At 36.1% G+C, this 20,959-nt stretch overlaps 2 protein-coding genes across 2 annotated transcripts; one reads left to right on the top strand and one right to left on the bottom strand.

Moving 5' to 3' along the window:
- Nucleotides 1-212: 212 nt before the first annotated feature.
- On the bottom strand, nucleotides 213-1,749 carry LOC115229949 (lanosterol 14-alpha demethylase-like). Its single transcript, XM_029800203.2, has one exon. The coding sequence runs from the start codon at nucleotides 902-904 to the stop codon at nucleotides 221-223; it is 684 nt and encodes a 227-aa protein (XP_029656063.2). The 5' UTR covers nucleotides 905-1,749; the 3' UTR covers nucleotides 213-220.
- An 18,120-nt stretch (nucleotides 1,750-19,869) lies between these two features.
- LOC115229947 (chitinase-3-like protein 1) lies at nucleotides 19,870-20,959 on the top strand (the record flags this gene model as incomplete). The annotated part of the gene is made up of 3 exons (XM_036499410.1): nucleotides 19,870-19,969; nucleotides 20,003-20,727; nucleotides 20,759-20,959. Coding segments are annotated over 3 exons (1,026 nt in total), but the record flags the coding sequence as incomplete, so codon positions are not given.

The following is a 20,959-nucleotide window of genomic DNA, read 5'->3' as shown; positions in this document are numbered from 1 at the left end:
GGATGACATTGCCCGTGATTTTGTACACATTTCATATAATTGGAGGTACACCAACTGCTCCAAACGTGTCCTCGACATCGAATAACCGCCAAACATGCATTGACCCACCCCTTCATAGCAAAACAAGTCAGTATGTCTCAGAGCGGAGAAACAATCGACCGAGTTTAACATGAATAAGTCAATTTTATTTAAACAGTCAATTAGTAAATCAAACAAGGAACTAGTTTCTCAGGGTGTAGTTGATGATTGGATGTTTGGGGGCTTGAATCATCGTAGTCAAGTCAACATCAGGAAAACGACCCCCCGGAAGGCTGAAACGAAATTTCTGAATGAGATGTGCCCAAATGGTCTTGATCTGGACGTAGGCAAAGGACTCGCCAATGCAGCGGTGTCTGCCCTGTCCAAATGGAATATACGAATAGCGTCCAATCTTACTCACATCGTACTCAAGGAAACTATCATAAAAACCAACAAACAACCGATCTGGGTCAAAGTTGTCTACATTGTGCCACACATTCTTAAGGCGGTGGTTGACACTGGCACTAATACACACGTGAGTGTCCACGGGGATGTCATATCCCAACACCTGAACAGGAACCTTGCACACCCGCATAGTAGTAATAAGGGGAGCCCTCAGTCGCAGTGTTTCCCTCAAACATCTGTCCAATAAATCCATTTCCTCCAAATGGTCGTACGTGATTGGGTCCCCTCCCCGCACACTCATCTGTTCCTCATACAATGCCTCCTGCAGTGCCTCATCCCTCGCGATGTACAGACCCAGCCATGAAGAAGTCGTGGAGGACGTGTGCTGCCCTCCCAACAACATTCCAATCAGCAATCCCACCACTTCGCCATCGTCCATCTTCCGCCCATCCGTGTAAGGAGTATCAATAAAAGTTTGCATCAAATCTTCTCGCCTTATACCACTTTCCCGTCTTTTTCTAACTTGTTGAGAAAATAAAGATTTTATCTTCTGGTGGGCACGGTCCCGGACTCTACAATCGTCAATATTCCATACTTTTTGACAGGGAGAGGGAACCACTGGGGGAGTAACCACACCTCCGGCCTAAACCCCTGATCCAAATCAGAGAGAAGTCCAGCGACCGACTCGTCCATGACTTCCCTCAATTCATCCCCCAGCAGACAACGGGAGGCAGTGAATATGATCAGAGAGGACAATTCCTTGAACAAGTCAGCCACGCCTGTCTTTGTCCATTTGGCGAAGAATTGGGCAGTCTCATCCTCGATTTTGGGGACAAATGTGCGGAATCGGTCAGAATTGAGTCCACTTTTTCCAATTTTTTTTTGTTGGAGGAATATCTATTATTTAGGAGATCAGAATACGTGGTTGGGGATGTCGTAGACTACTCGGGGACCGAAAACGGGTGTCGTCAACTTGGAATAGGCTTCCTCCGCGTTGAGGACATCATTTTTGCTGTTGAAGAACAGTTCTGCTGCTTCACTGCCCAGCAAGTAGGTGAACTGCTTGCCCATCATTGTGAAGGTCACGACAGGCCCATACTTGGAATATTCTGACCACATACCTCCTCGTAGCAAGACAGGAGGAACTTGACGGGGTCTTTTCCAAACTCAAAGGCGACTCCAAAGAATGGAAGACCCCTTTTGACCATTGGTGGATAATTTAACTATAAATAATCAAATTATAACTACTTTTCCGTCAGAATGACGTTTGGTTATATAGTAAAATAACACACTGATTGCTGCCAATATCAGAGCGAGATAACTCGAGTCACAAGACAACATGGCAACAATAAAATAGCATTTTATTCGGTTTTACAAACTAAACACTTTTTTTACTCAAGTAAGATTTACTAAAAATAACATTTCTGTTTTGTTAGCTTTTTTATATAAATAAATCTTATTAAATAATATTTTGAATGTGGCTCGATTCAACTTTAGTGGAGTGGTTGGGCCTGTTTATATTTTCCGTGTCCCTGTTCGTTAAAATAGTCCAGTAAACGTGAACATTGCTAATACCCAGTGCTGCACTCTACAAAACTGTTAAATGCTGGTTCTGTCACCACGACCAAGTTATCTATCGACACAATGTTAATAAATGGACTTGTCATTTCTGCGACCAACAAAATGTATTTGCCAGTGTATACATTCTCCGTGACACACAGGACGGTGACTTTATTCTGGACATTCCGGCGGACCACAACGGCCATTCCACGGTGGTTTCAACCATATCAGGTGGGGGAGGACTGTGTGGAAACTGCAATCTCAAACAAGCACGGAAAATAAGAGAACTAAACTCATTTTTCAGTCAAACTGACCGCTTTGTATTGTGAGAGGTAATTAGGACAGGACGGGGAGTACGGAAAGTATTCCTCCGTTTTAGACCGAGTGTTCTCTCTCTGTCCACCCTGCCAACATTTTGTCGATTCCAAACTAAGCAAAGAACACTTCAATATTGCACCACAACACATATCTCCACCCACCGGGCACCCCAATGCTGAGGTTTGGTCTTGTTAGTTAGTCCAGACGCCCCGGTCTTGGCTGGATTCCGTTGGGTGGGTTATTTCGGGTTTTCTGACTGTTTTGTCGGTTTTGACAATTTTCTTGGATGAGTCTAAACAGGCATTGAATTCTTCGGAATGTCTCATATCAATTTTGTTTTGTCTGTCTCTTCCTCTCTACAAACTTTTGTGTGATTGGATTTGAGAATGTTTAGATATATCCGGGATTTGTTTGTTTTCTCCAGTTTGTTTGGACTGTTTATACATCTGGGCTTCCATAGTGGCATTTCCTGTCTGCATTATGCGGGAATCCAGTTGGTTATGTCCTCCCTTTGCTTGTCCTTGTATTCTCGACCAGTCACTCCTCGGAGGAATGTGGCCGAATTGGGGAATGTCAATAACAAGATCACGGAGGATGATTCTCTCCGTGGACAGTCAGTAGATGAGGAGGTCGTGTTTCCAAAGTTCAAAATAGTGAACGATTTCAAGGCTTCCAATTCGAGGAAAAATTTGAATTTGTGGTATTTTTGGTGTATATAGTATAGGTCACACAATTTATAATTTTTGTGATTTATTTGTTATTTTTGATATTTTTTCTAAACAATTTGGTTAGACTGAATGTGGGAGTACTGAGAAATGTACCAGTAAAGTGGACTGTTTAGGATTTGATGGACCAACCAACAGCACTATAATAAAATTGCACTATTTAGTATAAAAAATACTTATTTATGCACATTGCTATATTTGGTGTGTAGAAAATTAGTAAACAAGTAACCCAAGTTATTTTTTAAATAACAACAAGATTATAAATATTTACATTATATTTTGGTAAACATGTTTGTATATAAAAATACTTATTAAATTATGTAATGAAATTTGTGTCATTGAATCCTGTGGTAGATCCATATTTCTGGAACTTACTCGCAAAGAGAAAGCTCGAAGAAATCGGGTTAGGCGAGGACGGAATAACCCTGATGGGCTCCTACTCCTGTGACAGTATTAGTTATGCCAACATAGCAGTACCCGAGAACTGCCGATCCTTCCTAACGATAGAATACAATGCCCTAGAAAGGTAACTTATTCTCCCATCCCAGCCATGTCACTTCGCCCTACCAAGTTGGAATTATAGGCACTGTCCACGTTTTTAACTCAATCAAATCACTAAACCAAGAAGCCGACAGATTATTAAGTCAAATGGCCGCTGAGGTTAATTTCCCCCTCCACGGCAGTTGCTGGATTCGATCTATTTGGAATCCGCTTTTACCAATCCTCTCCTGATTATGCAATTCCTTCTGTTAGCCCATATTGTTTGCCTTGTGTAGCATAGTAGGACCTCAAAAGGTTTAAATATACTTACTGGTTTTGTCTCCCCACTTTCCGGGTTGGCGATTTTTGTGTGGTTAACCAACAAATGTGTCTCGCCCAATTTTTGTCCCCCGAGAAAGTATTTGGCGGTGTTGACTGGCCTAGTTTCTGGCAGCCGAGACCGCGATCCTCGACTTTATAAGCGAAAGTCCTCAGATTCCAATATTCCTCTATTCTCTGGAATCTCAGACAGTCATTCGACTGACTGGTGTAACACAAGACTTGATTGAGAGACAGCAGGTGTGTTGTTGTGTTGTAATTGTAGTGCTTTGTGTGTGTGCTTGACTCCTCGTCTATGCCTCGAGCAGGATGGCCAATGAGGAATGCCATAATCCTCGCTTGTGCCAAATGGTAGGTATATATCACTATCAAGGTCTCAATGGACGGACTCGCTGTGTTTTGTGTCTGTTCGGATTAGTAATGACTCAATACAACACTCGGTTATCTACAAATGTCGAGTCAGTCCAATTGATGTTGATACAAGTCTGTCTTATTCACATTTCTAGTGAGGACTTTTAAGCCTACTGGATGGCTTATGAATGAGAAGAACCAACTGGGACCTCGGCATGTGGATTTGTCATTATTTCTGTCCCCAATAAAGTTATATGTGTGTGTCAGTCTTAGTTTGTGCAAGTCGAGTAATCGTCTTAACCTACAATTGATGAATTGGAGACGGACATTTAAAATTGATTTGAAAATAATCGAGTCGACGAGTTGCCTGATCATTGGGGCGGGCACTCTCGGCTGCAACATTGCACGTGGTCTGATGGTAGAATGAGAAGTGCTATTGAAGGGATGGAATGTAGGCAAATTGGGGTTTGTGGACAATTCGTGTGTGTCTTATTCCAATCTGTCTCGACAGACGCTTTATCGGATGGAGGATGTCAACTGTCCAAAGGCTGAGACTGCAGCAAAGAGAGTTAAGGAAATCCTTCCTTTCATTGTTGTTTATTTGGTCATATTCTAAGGAGGTTGAGGGATTTGATCTGACAGTTATGATCCCCGGGGAGTCCATTGATATGTCAGGTGAGCTTTCTTAGTCATTTCAGAACGTTCTCTTGCTCAGTTTGAGAAAGACTTTGACCAGCTCGAAGGATTGATTAGTGAATATGATGTCATTTTCCTGGCATTGGACAGTCGAGAAGCCCGTTGGTTGCCCACTGTGATGTGCAAGGCAGTCTCCAAGGTAGTGAGTTGTGAATAAAATAGCCCGTGATTAACGTAGCCATTGGGTTTGATTCGTTTTTGGTCATTCGCCACCCTCCGACGACCGACGGGGACAAGACAGAGGTTTTACAGTCACATTTGCCTGGAAATAAGTTGGGTTGTTATTTTTGTTCGGACATATCCATCCCTTCCAACGTTTATTGTGGGTGGGTCACTTTAGAAAGGGGCAGTGGACAGAACACTCGACCAGCAATGCACGGCAGTCAGACCAGGCATTTCCCAGGTCTGTGCGGGAATAGCCGTTGAAATGTTTACGAGTGCTTTAAACCATCCTGACGGACTGATGGCCGGAGTGTCCCCTGAAGGAATACTAGGGACTGTCCCCCACTATGTAATCGTAGTGATATATTAGATTCGTGGGGGCATTGGGGGTAGCAATATAATATCGGGGGCACTGCACGTGTATTCCTCCTGTCCGGCATGTTCAGTGGAGGTGATTGACAAGTACAAAGACGAAAGGAAGGAATTTGTTTATGAGGTTTGCAACGACCCGAAATATCTGTCCATGTTCTGCAAGGGAGATGTAAGGTTATTGGTCATATTGGGTAGTCTGATTGGGAAGTGATGTCGGACACTTCCTTCAATGTTTAATTTTTCTTGTTTAATATTATTTGTTTTGTATTAATTATTATTTTATTAACTAAGGAATAAATTATTTAACTAAGGCTTATCAAAATATGACTGACCTCAATAATTATGATTATATTTTCAAAGGTTGAATTACATGGTTGAATAACAGTTATAATCATTGGTGACCGCGGAGTGGGAAAAACCAATTTACTGATTCGATACACACGTAATACTTTCAGTTTGGACTCGGCGAGTACAATCGGGACTGAGTACATGACAAAGTACCCCATACTGTCATTCGTTGAATAATCCACGTGAGTAACAAGATAGTTAAAGCTCGCATTTGGGACACAGCGGGACAGGAACGATTCAATTTATTGATACCCAGGCAGTCCAGTGGCCATATTTGGTAGTTATTACAGGAATGCAATGGGAGTGGTCGTCGTATTCGATGTGGCCAAGCGCACCACATTCGAGAATTGCAGCAATTGGATTAGGAAGGTCAAAATCCACGTCGACGAGGATTGCGTCTTCATTCTTGCTGGAAACAAATGTGACCTCGACCATCTCCGCTGTGTTTCCAACAAGGAAGCAGAGGATTTTGCAAGTTGAGATTTAAATCTATTCCAGAAAATAATGACATGAGATTCGTGGAAACGTCGGCACTTTACGATACCAACGTACGAGAACTCTTTAACTATGTTTTTGAAGGTTTGTTTGTCAATTTGGACTCTAGATATAATCAGTCGTCTTACCTATAAATCAACGTACCACAAACTACCAGAGACCGACCTCCATTCAAATTGTTCGACGTTCGGGTCTTTGTCGAATCTAATCACGACCATTTCGTCTAAATTCGATCGTGTACGCAAAAAAATAAAGTGCTGCTGAATATAGAATATTCTATATATGCTGATTTTTATGACAAGTATGTCTTAATTATTTTCACCTGCTTAACCTTATTTTGAAATTCTAACGTAAGCATTTTTGTTAAAAAATACATTTTTTTAATGAGAATCTCTCTTATTTGATAATTAAACGAAAAATTTCAAAAATCGCTAGAACTATACCATTTTTAATTTGGCAATTACAAACTTCAAATGTCAACCGCAGAAATCAAATTTACAATTACAAACTTCCAATTTGTAACGTCATGACGGCCTAACAACTTTCCCTTCGAAAATGGCAAGTCGCTCATCTGGGATGCAACTTGCACGGACACCTTCTCTGCCGGAAACATCTTTACGTCAGCCGCAGAGCCGGGCTCCGCAGCTAACCTGGCCGAAAAGCTAAAAATCAAGAAATACCGTGCATTATCTCACCGCCATATCTTTGGCCCGATCGCAGTGGAGACGTCGGGAGTCCTCGGTCCCAGAACTAAAAAATTCCTTATTAAACTGGGGAAATGATCATCGGGAACGGACATGGCTTTTCCAACGCATATCAATAGCCATCTTGCGTAGGAATTGCCATTCCATCTTATCCTCTGTAAATACTAAATTTAAAATTAGAATAATTAGACGGTTTGTTAAAAAAAATTTATGAATAAAAAAAAATTAGAAAAGTCAATGTTGCATATAAAAATTTTTTTGTCAAATACATCGAAAATTGTTTGATGACTGAAAAAACAAGATATCGCAAGTACAGTGATGATACAAAAAAAAGAATAATTGAACCACATGAAAATTTTGGCGATTGGCAGTCTCTATGTTCTTCTCTTGGAGTGAATTTGAGAACAGCTTATCATTGGATTGAAAATGAAGCTAAAGAAAGACATCCAAGTGGAGGTAAAAGACATTTAAAAAAATCAAATTAGTATAAATGAATTAATCAGTTGGATTGAAACTGATCATCAGATCACTTTGAAAGAATGTGCGGAGAAAATACGAAATAATTATTCAATCTCTGTGTCTGTTACAACAGTAAAAAATTGGCTTGATGGGGAATTAATTTTTCTCAAAACCTGCCGACCAAAAAGAAAATGTTGAACTTTTACGATTGGCCCCATATTTGTACTTATTACAAATACTTGTCTAACGGGGTTCCCCAAGGCTCGGTTCTTTCACCTGCCTTATTTAACTTACATCTGTCCAGTATCCCGACGAACAATAATACTCTACTTCTCTCCTACGCTGATGACATAATTATTGCCTCGCCACCAAAACATTTCCTTTCCTCCGGACAATAACCAGAAGAGAATTCACGACTTGGTAGCTACGAAGGCAATCAGATGTCTTGGAATAAACAAGCTTCTGGGACGCATTCCGCCACCAATAAACAACAACGAATCCTCCCTCTCGAGAGAAGCCCGAGTGAACTTGCCCCGTCTCCGCTGTGGCTATCATATTGGACTACGCAATTATCGTCGAAGAATAGGCCTTGCCGAATCCACGCATTCCCACTCTCTCAGTGATCTTTTCTCGTGTCCAGGCCCACCTTCTGTTTCTTCAAAACACCGGATCGCGATCGGGGATCTTTGGGAGAGTCCGACATTGACAATTTCGTTCTTGTTAGTCATCGGTTTCTTTCAATTGAAGGGGCCGGGGGTAAATAAATAATTGTACTTATTAAACCCGATTGAATTAGCCTGGAGTACTTTTAAAGCAGAAGTAAAAAATGCTAAGAGAAAAGATGTCAATAATTCTTAATTATAAAAAAAAACTTCGGATGACACTCTAATTTTTGAATATAGGCTAAAAATATTGGAAAAAATTGCAATAGATACAAAAAAGGTTTTTACACCACAAAAATTAATGGGATTTGTTAACTGGATTGAAAAATATTATCCCCGAGTTACTCGTGGTGAGGACCTTTATGATTGTTAATTCAACAAATAATATTTGTTTGTTGTCCATAATATGATTACAATTAGTATATACAATATTTTGATAAAATGCAAACATGAATTTTAAAATTGTAAATTTGAATTTTCAATTACAATTAGAAGTTTGTAAATGTAAATTTGTAGTTCATAATAGACAAAATGACTTGAAAATGGTATAATACAGTAAATAGTTGCCAATGTTGAGGATTTTACAAATTTGGCCAATAAGAGAATAAAAAATTTGTTCAAGTTTTTTTAACTAATTAATCAAGAATATTTATGGCTGTTTTTTTATTCGAATCTGAACTTTTTTCTAAATATGAAATCATTGTCTGACATTTCTTTAGTTTTTATGTATGATTCTCAAAAAAAATCGCACCAAACACATTCATAGTATCATTAGAATATGTATTTCAACAGATATTGCAGTTTAAAAATCTTTTTGAGGTATAATTTCTTCTGTTACTATACCGTCACAGAAAATTTGATTTAAAGAATTCTGAATTGTGCTAATTGTTACATCTTCCGGCGCTAAATCACAATGAACTATTCCATCAGGCACAGTATTTTTATATAATTCAAAGACATCTGCTCTGTTTTTAACCATGTTGCTGATTTTATTTAGCTTGTATTTTGCAAAATGTGTTCTGAAGGATATTAGAATTTCCAAATCCATAGTTTAAAAATTAATTGTAGCATTTTTAAAACAATAAAAATAAATTTAAAAAATCAGCAAAAACAGAATCGAGCCAATAATAGAAAATTTGTATGTAAATCAACAAAATGTTCGGCAAATAAAGGAATGACAAATAACGATTAGAAATAAAAAATATTTACAGTACCGCTCAAATGTTTCGGACCACCCTATTTTTCTCAATTTCCAAGTCAATCCTAAATTATTTTTATACGGTTCTTTAGAGAAACTTATTAGATAAGCTTAAATACATTTATTCTATTCTAAAATTTTCTTTAAATATTTTTGTTTGGCGCCAATTGAATATAATTGATTTTTGACTCGATCATATGTTCCGGACCAGTTGCAATCATATGTTTCGAACCAGTTAAATCTCTTTAAATTTAAATAATTTTTGATTCAATTAAAAACAAAAGACTAATAAATAACAAATGCCGCGTGTTTCACTGGTTGATCGGGTCGCTATCATCACTTTTTTTTAAGATGGAGCTTCACAAAGAGAAATTGCCGAAAAATTAAAAATATCCAAAACTGCTGTTCAAAGAACAATTTCCAGATATTCATCCGTTGGACTATATTCCGACAGACCCAAATCTGGTCGACCGAGATTGTTATCCCCAAGATCTGAACGCAAATTAGTGAGAATTTCGAAAGCAGACCCCACAAAAACGGCAAATTAAATTTGATATGAAATTAAATTCTATTGTAAGCACAAATACAATTAAAAGATGCCTACAAAAAAATAATTTGAATGGGCGAAAGCAATGCCCAAAACCAAGTCTTTCCATATGCCATAAAAGGCTAGAAAAAATTGGTGCATTGAGAAATTAACTTGGAGCCAAAATGATTGGGGTAAATTATTTTTAGTGATGAATGCAAAATATAAATTGCATTCAAACACAAAAATTATGTTAGAAGGCCACCAAACTCTAGATTTGACTCAAAATATTGTTTAAAAACACGAAAATTTTCTCCTAGCATTATGGTCTGGGGAGCTATTGCTGCAAATGGATGGAGAAACATTGTCTTATGCATTAAAAATGTTGATTCCGCAGAGTATCAGAGAATTATAAATGTTGGACTCGAAAATTTTTATGATGAGACCATGTATCTCCAGCAAGACGGCGCTCCTTCCCATCGGTCCATGTCGACAATGAATTTTTTCAAAGGAAACAAATTAAAATCTTAGAAACTTGGCCGAGCCAGTCACCCGAACTGAATATTATTGAAAATATGTGGTCGGTACTAAAACAAAACTTTATGATCTGGAACCAAAAGATCTTCCAGCGCTCTGGAATTTGACCAAAAAAATTTGGTACGAGATTGATAATTCGTACATTGAAAAATTATACAATTCACTTCCAGAGCGAATAAATGCTGTTATAACGAACAACGGAGGAAATATTAATTATTAACTTTTTATAAGTTTAATAAATTTTCGGTTTTTTTAAACTGGTCCGGAACATATGATCGAGTATAAAATCGATAATTTTAAAATTGCGCCAAACATGAATATCTGTCCAAGTTTTTAAAATAGAATAAATGTGTTTAAGCTTATCTAATAAGTTTCTCTAAAGAACCGTATAAAAATAATTTAGGATTGACTTGGAAATTGAGAAAATAGGGTGGTCCGAAACATTTGAGCGGTACTGTACTAATATAAATATATTTATAAGATTCGTTATCAATAATATCGATTAATCGAAGGGAAGGTCAGCAGGCCTGGCGAATTGCCAAATGTTTCCCCGGATAACGGCGATCGAGAACCGTTGCAATAGCCAGTCCACCTCCCGAGGATCGTGAGTGCGCATTGAGATTTTGGCTTCGAGCTTGCGGAGGAACTTTTCAGTCTTTGGACCGAGAGCACCCGACGTCCCGCCGCTATCGGCACCACGAAAAACTCCTCCGAAAGGGCAGAATATTTTGATAGCTTTAAATCTTCAGCCTTCTTAGCAGCAGATTTAGCCTCCAGAACACACGAAGTTAAATGTGAAGCAGAAAAAGTATCCCAGTAGGTTGCATCCCATACGAGGCCTTTTCTGCCCTCAAAAGGGGAAAGAATCATCCCGTCAAGACGTTTCCCGTCACCGCGGTCAAGACCCGGTGGTTCGAGAACCGAAGGAAATCCTGCCGAGTCGAGGACCCTCCGTATGATGTCGTTCATATCAGAGTGCATAGCAAAGAATATTTACTATATTTTGTTCACCAGTTCAAAGGTCATGACTAGGGGTGATAAAGTTAATAAAGTTAAATTTTAATATTTTAAATAAAAATTAAATAAAAACTGTTTTTATATTATTTTTAAACGTTCTATCTTTATATTTTAAAAAATTATAAAGTTAATAAGTTAAAAAAATAAATCGTAAGGTTAAATTTTTTTAACTTTAAGGTTAAAAATTTTGGTTTATAGGTTAATAAAGTTAACTTTTTAAGGTTAAATTTTTCAATTTTTAAGGTTAAAAAAATGTTGGCCCTAGTCATGATACTAAAAATAAAACGCAACTCAAATTCTTTAAAACATGCATCAAAGCTGTTATTAATAAAAATAGTTAGTAAATCGGATTAGGCGGACATTCAGACCTAACATTCGATTGATTAAACAAATCAATTAACAATTTTTCTAACTGTATATTCTCTTGAATTGATAAGTACTCAAAAAAATTTTTAAAAAAAATCCCCAAGTTGCACGATGATCATATTCCAATGTCCATAACATACTCTTCAGCCTGTGTACTTCTTGCATTGATCTTTTGAAGAATAGTGTTCAGTTTGTTATCTAATTAAAGCATTCTTTTGAAAATGACGACGATATGCTCATTTAATTCACATCCAATGTGCTCTTGGATGATTACCATCTCATTGGCGACTGCATGTCTTAATCAAACTGCTTACGAAATTAAGCTTTTGAGGACTTAAAGGCCTCATTCAGATATGGTTATCCACACTTTTTGGATGAGCGTAGCCTATTGATTTGCAACTAGAAGATCGAAAACATCTTTTTGGGGATAAGTAAGAGGGAGTACAAAAGAAAAAATGGCCAAATCGACACGTGAGACAAGCAGGAAGGAAGTAAGAAAGAGGATGACAAAAAGTGAGAGAATTGGTAGTATGCCATCTACGACTAAGCATGTGAGCAAGGTTAAGATTGGAGGCAGTGAGAAAGTGACCATATCTAAATAGAAAAAATACTTTCTCAGTGCACACTCGTTTGAAAGAGGAAGAGTTTCCATAAGCACACTCGTCAAGTGAGATGGCAGCATGAGGATGTGATTATAAACATATTTTCCATTTACGTAGACCACACCATTTTATAGAAAGATTGTAACGAAAAAGCGTAGTTTAATAAAAATTTGGTCAATTGATTATAAACTTGTGTCAGGGTATGTAAAATTGTCCAGAAGAGGACTGCGCTACTAGTTTACTCCAATTTAGATTTAGTCTGGTTTTTACTATAAAATACTCAGAGTTTAGAATTAATGAGTGAGTCATAGAAAATTTGTAAAAAGAGTTTTTGAATTGAAAGATAATATTCTCTTCTTCCATGATAATAAAATGATTAAGTATGATTTTGTAGAAAAAAATATATTTGGCTATTTGATTTTATGTATGCAAATGAAATTTTTGAAGAGGTCTTAAACAGCTCTTACTATTCTTAAATTGCAACTAATAAATTTACAAGCAAATAATAAACTTAAAATGAAGTTTGGAAATATGCCTTTACTTTAGTTGTTAAACGCTTGGCCTAAGAAAAGTAAAAAGATTTGCGTGATGCTGCTAGTATGCTCCAGGATGAGGCTAATGCTCGCTTCTGCTGAGATTAGGAGGTGCGAGAATCCGTACTGCATCCGATTTGGCATTCCTGGCATATCTATTCTCTCTTTCGATGTGCAACAACCTGGCCTCGGAGATCCTACACAAACCTTTCGGATCTTGACTGGACAGTGCTTTGTCGGATGGGTTTGCTACCTGTGATCGTTTCTTTTCTGAGAAGCCTCGAGATTTCTCGTCCCAACGCGCCTATCGTATGTTGAGCTTGTGTGTCTGGGCTTCCGGTAAACCTTTTTTAAAATCTCCATCATAGACATAACAAGCAAATATTATTAATTGAGCACAGTTAGCTACATCGGTAGATCCGTTAACCTGTATCGCAAAATTTTCATAGCATGAAGTTTTAATTTGTTCTACCACGTGTTAAAATAAATGCAATTTTATTATGACTTAATTATGTAAATTATAAATTCAATCTGAAACACCCATTTGCCTTCAGACATCGTTGACATTTCCAATGATGGCAGAAAGAAAATGCAAGTTAGTTTTAGCAGCATCACCAACAAGATCTTTTTTTACACCATTACCTCATGTGGCATTATGAAGTCTCACAGGCGACAGTCTTTTTAAACTATTTTTATCTGCAAGAAGGTCCATAGGTTTCGTTTTCTTTAACTGTTTGGAAACCTACATGCATAAATCACAATAGCAAATCGAATCCCCTGTTAAAAAGAATAATATAATATTTTCTGACATGTCAAAAATTCGTCGATGAACAGTATCATTTGATAGTAGTATATTTGAAAATATATTTTCAGCATGAGTGTCAATAAGAGTACGCACTATCTCTTTACAAAAAAAGGAATCAGTTTTTTGGCAATAGTTTGAGGTTTCTTTTCTTTCGCAATACGTAATGAAATCATGTAAGATGGTAATACCATGGAATTATCAGAAAGCAAAGTTTATATGAAATTAGTAAATACTTGATTCTTATTTTTGATGCAAAGAAATAAAGAATCCTTATTTTTATACATCAGATGGAGATGACATGTGTGCAAGTGTCTTAAAAGAGTTGTCGTTGAAATTAAAATTCAAATAAAGGTTCAGAAGTTTCTCGCAGACCCCAGGTTGAGAACCACTGGTTTAGATGGTCTTTGTCTGCCTGACCAGATCTGTTCTTCAGCCCACTTTATTTAAACTTTTACCTGGGTTTTTTGTGTTTATATTTACAAATTTAGTTCTATTTTGACTCTATTTAGAGGTTAATTTGCTTTCTAAATAATCTTTTATTGACTTTTAGACTAGATAATTGAAGTTATGAGAAATTTATGGGCTTTTTGTAATTTTTTGAATTAAGTAACACATTATATCAACTGTGATAATTAAATAAACATTCTTTAATTATTTTTTGACAGTATAAAACAAGGCGGACGATATAATCTAAGAAAAATTAATAAAACATTTGCGAACGGCGAACAAAGATTATACCTCACCCGTAACAATTTTGGAAGAGGATTGACTTTAATTTCTTTTCTAAGTAAACGTATGCTTTTTAAATATCTTATAGACTGAAAAAAACCGAATTAGTATCTGCAAAAAAGCTTCTCGATTCTTCAGGCAGAAATGCTGGAAATAACTCATCTGGCTACTACTGATAAATACTTGAGGCACAAATATCTACTTGAAGAATCATTTGTAAATTAAAAACTGGTTTTCAGTGCCCAGAACAACCATCAACTGGACCAGATTTTATCAAAATATCTTCATTCCATCCTATACAAAAGTGCTACTGAGGATTTTATAAATTTTAAAAACTTTAGTCACTGGCTAGCCAAAGACTCCCCACGTTCTAAAAGCGTATTCTGTCTCGTGTAAGATAGAAATTTATTCTTTTATCACCAAATAAGTGTGTCTACAACATCGCCAGTGCCTGCCAGCTCCTCAAAAGAAAAAAGCCGGACTTGCCTACCTGAATCACTGTGCGAATAAATAATGTATCGACTAGAATGAAGAGATTACTGAATTAATTAATACTTACTTTAAATTCTTTATATTCAATGAAAGAAAAACATTCCCAATAAAATAATAAAACAAGGCCGTTATGTTGTTGGCCTCATTTGGCTTAAATAATGTGTTTATTCGTGGAAAGCATTTTTTTAAACAAAATTTGAGGGATGAGCATCGAAGGATCTGCGTTTCGTTATTTGGGAAGGATAGAATTCGTTACAACGCGTTGAGGAAAAACAGAATCCTTCCCCAGTCTCTGAAGGAACAGGCTTCATATGAGCTTAAGAATATTCCTACAAATTCGAATTATATTCGCCTTCGTCAACGCTGTGTTTGGACTGGTCGTCCACACGTTGTGTTTCCATATAAAGTCAATCGAACCGTCTTTAGGAAACTCGCCGATTATAACACTCTTTCTGGAATTACTCGGGCCATGTGGTGACTGGTCATTTCAATCAATTAATCCTTTTTGTTACTTTTTGAATGATAGATATTATCAATATACAGTAGCCGACAATAATAGATTTGCTTTAAATCAACTTTTCTTGTCGAAAGTAGACACTTTTAGATGAATCTTCAACTTTTTTTTAGTCTGGAATTTTTAGATGCACTTTGAGGATCGACAAAGCAATTCCTTTAAAAATGTCGGAAAATATCAGTCTCTCTGATGAGGCACGGCGTCTGTGGAGTTTTTACATTGAAAGTATTTGGGGGAAATACACAGATCTATGACTTTGCTGTATTTAGATTCCAATCCTTTATCGCAACGAGTCCCATTCTGGCAAGTTGATTGGCGTAAAAGGCGTATTGTCTGTTTTCTAAATAAATACATATAAAAGATTTTTTATGTTATTTTGTATAAGACAGATATAGACCAGTTTACTGTTTCATATTATGGATAAAAGTGAGATGTCCTGAATTATTTAGAAAGAGTAATCACTCATATTAAACTGGTTTGATAGAAAAGACCAGACAACTGTACTTTCTTGAAATACAGTGATGTATAAATGAAGCACAAAAATATTTGATTTATGATAGCAGAAGTAGGTAAATTGAATTTTTCCATTTTTTCACAACTTGTGCATTATTAGATCTGTTTTATTCGAATAGAGAACCTTTTTAGAATTCAGTGAAAGCCTTTGACGTGGACTACTTTACGGGAAATATATAATTCCAAATTAATGTACTTGTCTAATAGACTTTAGAAAATAATTTTAACACAAAATAAAATTTCATTTAAGTTCTTGTGATGTCGAATGATACTTTGATCACTTCGCAAAAGTTAAATCTAAAAACAGTTTGCTGACCATTCAATTTTATTCAGATTGAGGACCACATCGACAGTGCCATCCAAGAATGTTTGGATAAAAAGATGAGGTCATTGCGGGAATCAGTGAAAACACGTCTAGCCTCTATCAAAGACAAGATTGAGAGTCTAGAAACCTTTCAAACTCAATTGAACGACTATTCAGACCAATTACAAAGACTCAACCAGGCCTTAAATCCCCCGTCTGTCACAGTCGAGACCCAGACTTGCCCTTCTGACTTAAGTTCAGATTTGGTCACTCAAACACCCCCTGATTGTGCCAACAATTTAATAAAGAATGGCCATGAGTCCCCGGCTATCAAGGACCCGACTTTACTCGAAGGACGAGTGGAGTCCATTGGGGTGATTGACCTCACGAATGATACTCTGATATATCCTCACCTAATACTCTCGGGGACTAAGACGGATTTGAGTTGTGTTGGGTTGAGGAAATAGGTTTCAAACTATCCTGGCAGTCCTCGAATGTGTTCAGTGTGTCGGAAATAACTGAATATGAAATCTACACACACGTGTATGGGAGTGAGTCATCTGAATGGAAAATGGTCTGTTTTGTCATTTTAGTTTAGTTAACTAAAGTGAAGAGTGACCCTCTGCCCATGACTTGTTCCTTCCGTTCTAATGACTCGCACAATTCGTTTTGGTTTGGAGTGAGGCCCGTGTCCAGAGGGGGTGGTCTGGGACCATTCAGTAACTTTACTCTTGTTTCGTAATTTTTATATTACATCCATTTTTGTATTTTAATATGTTGATTGGTTCAGATTGGTTCAGAGAGTACTCATTTTATTCAGTCTGTAGTCGTCTTGACTTAGTAGATTGCATAAATAGAGATTGTAGGAAATATTAAGAGCTTTTCCAGAGTTAAGTGAGTATATTTAACAAATTGTTTTTTTTGAAATATTAAGATGAATCATAGACTAAATTTTCATCGTTATTTGAGAGTGCTAAAAGACAGATGCAGCAAAATACTAAGAAAGATGTACCCAAAAATATTAAAGAAGAAATTCAAAAATATATCGGCGACCAAACTAAATACAGCCAATCTATTTAGAGCAATTAATGAGCCTGTTCTATGACTAGTATACCGGGCTTCTCGATCTAGAACCATTCTTCTTTGAAGAAATGGAAAATTTTGTCAAAAAGCTATTTTTTCCGAAAGCTCCACAAAATGAAATTAATTGTCAATCCAGACTTTACTTTCATGAAAGGAGTCAACGAAAATTAAGTAATGGACAGCTATTACTGTTTGTTCATAAAAATTCGATAGATGATGACTACAGGAAGTGAGATCATATTTTTAAAAAGCCATAATTTTTTGAAGGAATGGTGGCCACATAGTTAAACGAGATTTATCCACAATATCCAGGTTTTCATATTAAAAAAATTTGTAATAAATTGAAATACAGATTTCAAATGTGTTGTTTTATAACGCCGAATCTAAAGGCATGTTTGAAATTTAGCAGTTGTAGGAAAAGCGAAATTAACTTTGGTTTTTTCAATACTTATGACAAGGCGCAAGATATGGATATTAGAAAGATCATTTTTCGGTTTTCAAGGCTCGAAAGTTTTTCCATATGTTTCGTAGAGTATGATTCTGATAGAGTAGTTGTATAGTTTTGATATCAGGACGTGTGTCTGAGGTCTTTGTCTTTAAAGTTTGAATTTCTCAAGATTCGGGGGGTTGTTTGGAAGAAAATTTATAAAAGTGACTTTGGCTTTCGAGTGAAAAAAATAATAACAAAAGCAGATGATAGTGTACTTTGTGCTAGCGAGGAGTTTATTTGTTAAGTTGGAGGCTGCTGACTGTGATGGTGTGTATCAAGATGCTAGACTCTCTTTTCAAATTTATATTTCAAAAATTCAGAAATATTATTAATAGTATCAGTCAACCACACAAATGGTCTTACTAGTGGATAATTATTACAAAGATAAGAAAAGATAAGGACTACTTAATCATCTTATTCTTTTCTTTTCATTTAACGACTGAACAAATAGCTGAAAAATCTTCATCAAGGACAGGGTAGTCATTCGTATTGCACACCAAAATAACAGAAGACTAAGAGCTCTGTGGGACACCTTTTAGAAGACGGATTTTTCTGAAGTGAAATCTAGATTCAGAGATGAAAAAGTGTCAGTTATACAAGAAACTTCTAAGCTACAGTATACGTTTCTTTAGTCGAGGGACACTATAAAATTCTTTTGAAAGCATCCAAGTGCTAGATAGTTTCCTAGAAATCCATTGCCTTTATAATTTTCGATCGGTGAACTGTTCTATAGCTTGTTGTACATTGCCCAGAATTTCAGGATTTATAGTTGAGATTACTATAGGCCTTTACCCATCTCACGTTGGAATCTTCTTTTCCTAGGTTAATGATTATCTCAATAAGCATAGAAATTTTCTAATTTAAGATAATTCCATACAGTTGATCGGCACATCAGTTGAGCTTATTTCTTAAAAGTTCTTTTCATGTGGTGATTTTATAGTTCGTATTGGGTTTGTTGGTATCATTAATCTAAATTTTACCGATGCAGAGTTCAAAATCTACGATAGAGACCCAACAAGAAATTCTTTTTTAGGGTTATATAAATTTTTTGGATATGCAGAGGATAGTATATGGATACCTCTACCAAAAAGATTTGAAGATAGATCATGAAAGCATTTGCATCTCTAGTGTCCGTGATACTTCAAAATAAAAATTCCGGCGTTCCGCAAAATTATCCAAAGTTTTTATTTAAATTTATATTCCGGTAAAAAATTGAACCTCGTGATCGTTCCGAGGGTTGGTTTATTTATGGTCAATGAGCAGAGTAAACCCGAGTCAGAAACATTCTCTAAAATCAAGTGAATTTTGTTAGATTCATACACAAAACAGAAGAAGGAAAACTGTGTGTCTCCTTTGTGTATTAAATGCGAGATCGAAATGATTTTCAGCGTTCGTTAAACAAGTCTTTTTGATTAAAACTTTTTTGATTTCGACAATGCTGGCGCCATTATTAGAAAAATTGGTAAAATAAAAGAGAACGTCCAACTTGTTTTGTTATTGTTATTCAAAAACTTTTTAGCTGAATATATATTTCAAAATCTGTTATTTTTGCCAAAATTTGAAAAATGCCAAAAATTTAAATTATAATTTTATTTTATTTAATTATTATCTATTAAAAAAATGAAAATTACAGATGGAATACCAAATTCGATACTAGCGAGTACTCAGTTCTAAGATAAATGATAATTTATTTAATATTCACGGTTAGTAATTTTTTATTAATTTATCAAAAATAGATAATTTTATCAAAAGAATCCATTCAAAATGGTATAATTTAATATCATATAAAGATCAAACATGCACATCAATTGGAAATATTCCTATTGATGGATGTAAAAAATACTTAGTGTGTACTCAAATTGGAATAAAGCCGATCACTAAGAGTTGCCCAAGTGGATTACTATACGACAGTGAAGCAGATGTCTGTAATTGGCCTTCCTTAGTAAACTGTCCAGAAAAAAATGTATTTTATTTTAATGAATTTAAATTTCAGAATGAACAAGTTAATGCTCCAACTGTTTCTTCTACCAGTAGTTAAGCGATTAAAATAATTAGATAAAATCGAAACATCATCCAGGCGAAAAACACAAAATAGTGATTTTCCATCCGAAGATGTAGATCAAATTAATTATAAGAATTCTGATGCGGAATCGCAGAATTTAATTGGTAAAATTTGATTTATCGCTTGATTTATTTTAGTAATAACTATTAACAGTGAAACTAACGAAAATAAATTATTATTTTGCTATTATACAAACTGGGCAAAATACAGGACAGGAGGGTTCGAATTTAATGACAAAGATATTGCAAACCTTTGTACTCATATAATATACGCATTTTGCAACATTGATGCAAACAATCTCACTCCTATTTCTAATGACCCTTGGTCTGATTTGCCTGAGGGTATATTTGTTAAAAATATAGTAGGTAAATATAACGATTATCATCGTATCACTTCTCTTAAAAGTTTGAATCCAAATTTAAAAGTCTTGCTTTCTGTTGGAGGGTACCAAAGACTGTTAAATGAATTTTCAATTGTATCAAGCAGTGAATCCAATGCCGAGATATTCGCAAGAAACACCAAAAATTTTTTAAAAAAACACAATTTTGACGGATTTGACATTGACTGGGAATATCCTCAAAATCAAAAACAAGCGTACAACCGACTGTTAAAAGCAATGAGCACAGAGTTTCGAAAAGGCCCGAAAACATATATGTTGACAGCAGCTGTCTCAGCAGGAGTTTCCAAGATTCAGGCTTCCTATGAGATAAAAGAAATATCCAAGTTAAGCATTTGCAATCTTACAATTAGATACCTTGATTACATCAATTTGATGACTTACGATTTCTACGGGCAGTTTTCAACTACTGTGGGCCATCACTCTGGATTATATGGAATAAGTGATACTGACACATTAAACATTGTAATCAGATTAAATAAACAAAAATTTACAGGATTATGTTGTCAGATATTGGGCCGAAAATGGTGCGCCAAAGTCAAAAATGATTATTGGGTCACCCATCTACGGACAAGGATTCAAAACTGCCACAAAAAATCCAAAAATTGGGGATAGAATTGTTGGCGGAACTCCTGCAGGGTCGATAACACAACAATCAGGAATTCTAGCATATATTGAAGTACTTTCTATTCTATAA

The sequence above is a fragment of the Octopus sinensis genome, unplaced genomic scaffold (assembly GCF_006345805.1).
Source record: "Octopus sinensis unplaced genomic scaffold, ASM634580v1 Contig13941, whole genome shotgun sequence".
Classification (NCBI taxonomy): Eukaryota; Metazoa; Mollusca; class Cephalopoda; order Octopoda; family Octopodidae; genus Octopus; species Octopus sinensis.
This window is presented reverse-complemented; position numbering and strand designations above follow the sequence as displayed.

Excerpts from the sequence above, each read along its gene's own strand:
- LOC115229949 (XM_029800203.2), bottom strand. The coding sequence starts at position 904 with ATGCAAACTTTTATTGATACTCCTTACACGGATGGGCGGAAGATGGAC.